The following is a 6,655-nucleotide window of genomic DNA, read 5'->3' as shown; positions in this document are numbered from 1 at the left end:
TGTAACTCTTTCTTTCTTTTTAATTATTAACTTGTGCCTTACAGTAGAAGAGGAAAGAGTGTGAGCGAACAGTTTGCTGGTTCCAGGAACTACTCTGGCAACACTGAGAGGGCAATAAGGTCTTGTGATGGCAACCTCGCCCGGGCACTGACATGTAGCACACACACACACAGTCTCTGGCTCTTGCAGAAGCTGGAAATTTTAAGGCATTGAAAAAAACCTACAGTTGTAAATCCTACATCAGATTTGGCACATGTTGGAAGGCTGGAGCTCAAGTGTGCATGTGGCATTTGGCAGCACCCAGCCCTCCCTGCTGTACATGGAGATGGGCACTGGGTGTTGGTTCCCAACCAACAAACCCCATGCATGTGGCCAGACTAACACTACCGAGAAACAGAAAGAGTTGTCAGAACGAAAAAAAAAGACATTCCTTATAGTTTAAAATATAAGTGGCTCACAGACCAGAAGCAAGGTGTGTTTATGGCTATTTCTGTGCTTCTGAGTTAAAAGTGGATGGCTACACCTTGAGGAAGAGGAAACACTTTAGCTACACATGGATTTGGACAGTAGGTAAAGGGCCTTAACCCTAGTTGTAGTTGAGTTCCATTGACCTCGCCACCCCCACCCCCTCATTGCAGTGAGTCCTCTCCTCGCTGCCACAAATTCCCGTGCACCCACAACACCCACCAGCATGCACCCAGCGACCCGTGTGGCCGCCACCTGACTTGAGAGGGAGCAGTGTGCTGAGCTCGGCCCTTACTTTGCCAGAGGCTGCTGAGCCCTGACCCTACAGGGGTCCTTGTAATCGGAGCTGCTGAGCACAACCCAGTGCCCAAGAGGCAATTAAAGGGCCAACTGAAGACTGCTCCCCCCCAAATGCAAAAGGGATGGGATCCCCACCATTACACTTTAGCATTTGCAATGATTCCCCCACGCACGCTGAATCTCTCTGTTTTCTTGGCAGTGGTTACGCTCCTGTCAAGCATCCCAGCCTGACCGGACGGTATCTTGGAGGTTGCTCTAACCGCCTCTCTTTGCTCCTCTTTCTTGAAGGATGGAGTGGAGGAGCGTGGCTGGAAAGAGTAGGTGGGGTTGGGGAGGGGGTTCATGGCTGGAAGGCCAACACTCCCCACGCTGAACAGGTTTTCCTCTCCCTCCAGCAGCTTCCTGCAAGCACAGCACAAGCAAAGGAGTTTAGGTGGGGGTCACCTCACAAGACACCATCACAGCACCAGGATGCAGCTGATTTGGATGAAAACAGACCCAGGTCCAATTTTGGTGCCGGGCTTGGCAGCATGGGGAAGGCTGTTGGATTGGGCTCAGACAGGGCCAGAGCAGCCTACCTGTAGGCAGCGATCTCGATATCCAGGGCCATCTTGACATTCAGCAGGTCCTGGTACTCCCTCAGGTGCCGAGCCATCTCGGTTTTAGTGTTGCGCAGGTCAGCCTCCAGCTGCCCAATGGTGTCCTGCAGAGAGGCAATGGTAAGGGTTCCCAGGACTGTGTTTTGGTTTTGTTGTTTTTTTTCCCCACAGCTGTTCTGCTCTGCACATCCCAAACAGGGGCTTGGGTGCTAACAGGGATGGTGAAGCAGGCAGAGTGCTGGGTACAGCTCTAACAGCATGCAGTGGGATGAGGCTTTAAACACTGATGGTTTTATATATTCTTCAGTAGGTTTAAACAGCACCAGAGCAAGTATGGGGTTCAGTGGGACCAGACAGAGCACCGAGCGGGTGGCTGGGACACAGCTGCAGGGCAATGAAAGGGAAAAGCTTGCACCAGAAGGGCAAGATCCAATCCTCCCTGGCAAATCCCCTGAGCTGCTGGCCTGAAAGCAGCAAAACTCACTCCCGTGGGGGATCTTTCCAGGCCAAATGCTTTCCCATGTTGGTCGCTCTGCTGTGCCACTGAGGCTGCATGATGTGCACGGGCAATGAGTAAGCAGTTTGCAGCAAGTGCCTGCAGAACCTGCGGTGGCCACTGCAAATGCCAGCTCCCATCTCCTACAGCCAGCCTTTTCCACTGCCTCTGCCGTAGCATTGAGCATCATTTAGCTCCTAATCAGGAACACCGTGCAACAAACTCCCAAGCACTGTCACAGCAGAGCCTGTGAGTCACATAGAAAGAAACCATTGTTCTGCAGCTAAATCAGTTTGAAATACAGTGCTGTTTAACCCAGCTGCATTGTTACTGTTTTTTTAATTCCAATTTTATTCCAAAGATAGGTTGCTCCCAGAATTATTCTTTTCACTCAGCATTAAGGCTATTCAGGAACATTATTACATGTAATCCTTTCATCCACTGCAGGAAATGTTGCATATTGTCCATTTCCACAATATTTGTTGAAGGACCCAGCAAGACTGCAAGCAGCACAGAGCTGCAAACCAGCTTTCTAGAGACCCAGTCTGGATGTGGGCTCCATGACACAGCAGTACTTGGCAGAGGAACAACAGCAGCCCTCGGGTATGATGTAAGGCTGTTGTTTCATTATCAATAACGAAATGGCTTGATCGCTTAGAGATCACTTAGTAGCCATATAATACAACAATCTCTGGATTTATTTCATTCTAGACCACAGATGTTTTCCCTGTACTAAGAAAAAGGAGTCATATTGTATTAATGGAATAAAAGATGCAATGTGCTCAGTGTCCACAGAGATGCTGGGATCTGGCTGCCTTCACGTCTGCAGAGCTCCAAGTTCTGCAGTGCCAGTGCCAAGAGCCAGGCCCCGGGGTGAGGTGCCAACTGTGGGCTTCGAGGAATTACCCACAGCGATGGGGAGTGACAGCGGACTTTGGGGACAGGGATGGGGTGATATCCCCAAGCAGCACTGCTGTGTGCACAGAGGTCTTTGTCCCTGCAACAATCGGCTTTGTAGAGAGGTGTCCATGCCTGTCCCTTCCGAAAGGCCTTTCCTGCTTCCCAGGGCGCCGAGTACGGAGGAAGGATGAAGGCAGCGGGCAATACCCAAGCAGGGCAGATGGAAGCCCTATACCGGGAGGAGGCTGCAGGGATGGAGGCGCTGCGCAGAGCGGGGGGGCACCGCAGTCGCGAGGAGCGGGTGCAAGGCACCGGTGCCGGGGCGGGGCAGTGCCGTACGAGGAGCCGCGATGGGGGAGATCCTTGGGGAGGGCAGCGAGGGACGGAGGGGACCCGCTCACCTGCAGCCCGGCGGCCTCGGCGCTGTGCCTTTCCTCCAGCTCCTGCAGCTGCCGCTCGAGGGACTCGTGGGCTCCGCGCAGGCTTTCCATCTCCACCACCCGGGCCTGCAGCTGCCGGCGGCATTCGCCCGCCTCGCGGCGGCTGGCCCGGACGGCCTCCTGGCTGCGGGCCGCCCGCTCGTGGAGGCTGGCGCAGCGGGAGCGGTACCAGTCCTCGGCCGCCTGCAGGTTGCGGGCCGGCAGCGCCTCGTACTGAGCGCGCAGCTCTCGCAGCGCAGCCGCCAGGTCAGGCCGCGCCGTCGGGGGCCCGGAGGCCGGGGGAGCGGAGGCGCGGAGCGCGGCTCCCAGCTGGGCCAGCTGCTCGGCGTGGGCGCGCCGCAGCTCCGCCAGCTCCTCCCGCAGCGCCTCCGCCCGCCGTTCCAGATCGGCGCGGTCTCGGGCCGCCCCGTCGGCCGCCTGCTGCCGGGCGCGCAACGCCTGCTCCGCCTCGGCGCGACCCCGCGCCTCCTCCTCGCAGCGCGCCCGCAGCCGCTGCGTCTCCTCGGCTAGCCGCGCCCGCTCCAGCGCGGCCTGCGCCCGCTCGCCGTGTGCCTCCTCCAGACGGGCGCGCAGGGCCCGCAGCTCCCCGCCCAGCAGCTGCCCCAGCCGGCGCGGCTCGGGCGGCAGTCGCCTTAGCTCCGCCAGCTCGCCGGCCAGCGCCCGGTTGCGCTCTTCCAGCGCCCGCACACGCTCGATGTAACCGGCGAAGCGCTCGTTGAGGCCTCGCAGCTGCTCCTTCTCGCTGGCACGGCGCGGCTCGACGCCGTCGGTGCGCCGCGGGGCCTGGGCGAGCAGGCGGCGGGAGGAGGCGGCCAGCGCCGGCTGTTCCACACTGTAGCTCATTGCGGCGGAGAGAGGCGAAGCGAGGCGGGTGGCGGCGGAGCGCTTATGTACTGCGGTGCGGTGCGGGGCGGAGCGCGGAAAGCTCCGGCGGGGGGGTGCGGAGCTGAGCGATGGGATGCGGGGAGGGACGGTGGGATGCGGGGAGAGGCGGGGGGGTGCGGAGCGGAGCGGAGAGGGGGGAGGGGGGGAGGGGCGGTGGGATGCGGGGCGGAGTGGGGCGCGGAGCTGCGGCGGAGCCGCCGCGGAGGGAGGAGGCGGAGCTGTCCACCAGGCGTGGTGCTGAAAGGCTGCGGCGGGCGGGTGTGGGATAGAACGTTGGGTTGATGGATGGATGGGTGGGTGGGTGGATGAATAGATAAGTGGATAGATGAGTGGGTGTAGGAGTGGAGACGGACATACGGGCAGAAAGATGGGTACGGTCAAACGCACACAAAGAGCCAGGTGGTTGCACAGACACACAGAAAGACATGAACACATTCACACACACACGTACACATGCTGAGAGGCAGACAAAGGGAAGAGTAGACGCGCAAAGAACCGCGCATAGATGCACAGGCAAAGAGAGACAGAAATGCATAAAGAAGTGGTTAGAAATGGGCAGGTGGAGAAACATAGGCAGACACACAAACTGACGGGTGGGAACACACCGTGTACATGCACAGAACACTCATCACCACCAATTCTGAAGGGAAGCCACACTGTGTGTTTGTGCCAGGGTGACAGTGTCCTGGGTGCTAGTCCCTGCCTCGCACAGGATGAAACATGCAGCTGGACTTCCTGCTGCACATCCCTTCTGCATTGATCAATGAGATGGAGCCTACTGCTCCCACTCCCCCTGTCCCCATTTGTCCTCTCAGGTGACAAGAGGATCATGTCAGCAAAGTCCAGCTGGTGAGTCAAGAGGGCAAGCAAGCCAGGACTGGAGAGAGTCATTGCTTCTATAATAGCTGCTGCTGTTTCAAAGGGATCAACTAAAGCAGGAGGGACGGCACTGGGATTCAAATCCCCTTGAGATCAGAACCTTGTCACTACGATGGGTCTGGAGGAAGCCCTGCAATCATGGCAACAGCTGTGGCTTGTACAGGAGCCCACATCCCAGCTGGCACAATTGGAAGGGGATTACAAGGCAGAAACATCCCTTTTCCTTGTGAATCAGGTGGGTACAGCACCACACACCACTGCTTACTGCTGCAGCAGGCTGGTCCAGATATATTGTCATGGATTGGTAATGGGATGCACATGCATACATATAAATCCTGCCTAAGTCTTGTGCATCTGCCTTGTAGAGTATGGGAGGAATAAGAAGTGTCAGCCAACTGACAAAGAAAAGAGCCAGGAAGTATAAATACAAGAGACTTGGCTCGTGCAGTGCTTTCCAGGACTTTGATCTGCTTGCAGCTAGCTTTCCTAGAAGCATTCTGTCTTTCTGAAGCCCATTTTAGAGCAGCCATTGTGAGGTTGCAACACCTGTACCTTCTCTGCCATGTCTTATCCCTAGAGGTGTTCAAGGCAGCATTGGAAAGGGGCTTTGGGCAACCTGGTCTAGTGCAAGGTGTCCTTGGATATAACAGAGAGTTGGAATGGGATGGTTTTTAAGCTCCCTTCCAACCCAAACCATTCTGTGATTCTGTGACCCAAGTGCATATGTTCTGATGGTAGAGCAAACCCTGCAGCCTCAGTCTATGCCCCACAGTGCCCACTAGGCAGAAATCTTCACTTTGATCTAGTTTGGTTGTTTCAGGTCTTTCACATCCTCACACACAAATGTGTTTCACCACTTCCTCGACCTCTGTTGTTTTGCATTACTGTATTGCAAGTGAGGTTTCTTCTACCAGCAGTAATTGTTTGAGAACTGAGTGGTCACCAGCTCTGCTTAGTTAAGTGGTATCATTGTTACGACTTTGCTATGGTGATTATTACTGATGATGATGAATGCTGTTCTGGCTTTCTTTTGTCTTGGTAAAGCAGAGTGCAACCTTTCCCGGCCTTCCCACTTGTGCTGATTTAGTACTGACATACAGATGTGCTCTAAAAGTGGTTGGGAGTATCACATTCTCCTACATAAAAGAAAAAATAATACAAAAAAAAAAAAAAAAATCTGCAAGGGTCTCTGCAAGGACTGCTACCATCCGTAAGTAAAGATCCTAGGAACAGATCCCTTTGCCTCCAAGTAGATGAGATTTACTTCTCTGAAAGAGTGGTCAGGCAGTGGAATGGGCTGCCCAGGGAGGTGGTGGATTCACCAACCCCGGAGGTGTTCAAGGAACGTTTGGACGTTGTGTTGAAGGACGTGGTTTAGTGGGAACTATTGGTGATGGGTGGATGATTGGACTGGATGATCTTGTAGGTCTTTTCCAACCTTGGTGTTTCTGTGATTCTGTGATTTTCTTGAGTCAGAAGGGAATGAGGCTACAGGAATTAGGTGGGATCTGAGCCAGCTGCCAGTGTAACTGCTGAGAGCATGTCTCTGAATTTATTGACTCAGAGTCAATAAATGATAACAACTGCTTCTTTCCCACAGAGCAAAGATTGGGCTCCAGCCCATCGGATACTGCTTTTGTCAGAGCAGGAAGGAGGAGCAGGGACTTTGGGATCCCATCAAGTTGAGTCGA

At 55.1% G+C, this 6,655-nt stretch overlaps 1 protein-coding gene across 1 annotated transcript; it reads right to left on the bottom strand.

Moving 5' to 3' along the window:
• On the bottom strand, nt 1-4,043 carry INA (internexin neuronal intermediate filament protein alpha). The gene is made up of 3 exons (XM_042863650.1): nt 3,162-4,043; nt 1,344-1,468; nt 1-1,167 (listed from the first exon to the last, which is right to left on the bottom strand). The coding sequence occupies exons 1-3, from the start codon at nt 4,041-4,043 to the stop codon at nt 903-905; spliced, it is 1,272 nt and encodes a 423-aa protein (XP_042719584.1). The 3' UTR covers nt 1-902.
• Between the last annotated feature and the right edge of the window lie 2,612 nt (nt 4,044-6,655).

Source organism: Lagopus leucura, unplaced genomic scaffold (genome assembly GCF_019238085.1).
Source record: "Lagopus leucura isolate 7727_CA_CO unplaced genomic scaffold, USGS_WTPT01 Super-Scaffold_741, whole genome shotgun sequence".
Classification (NCBI taxonomy): Eukaryota; Metazoa; Chordata; class Aves; order Galliformes; family Phasianidae; genus Lagopus; species Lagopus leucura.
This window is presented reverse-complemented; position numbering and strand designations above follow the sequence as displayed.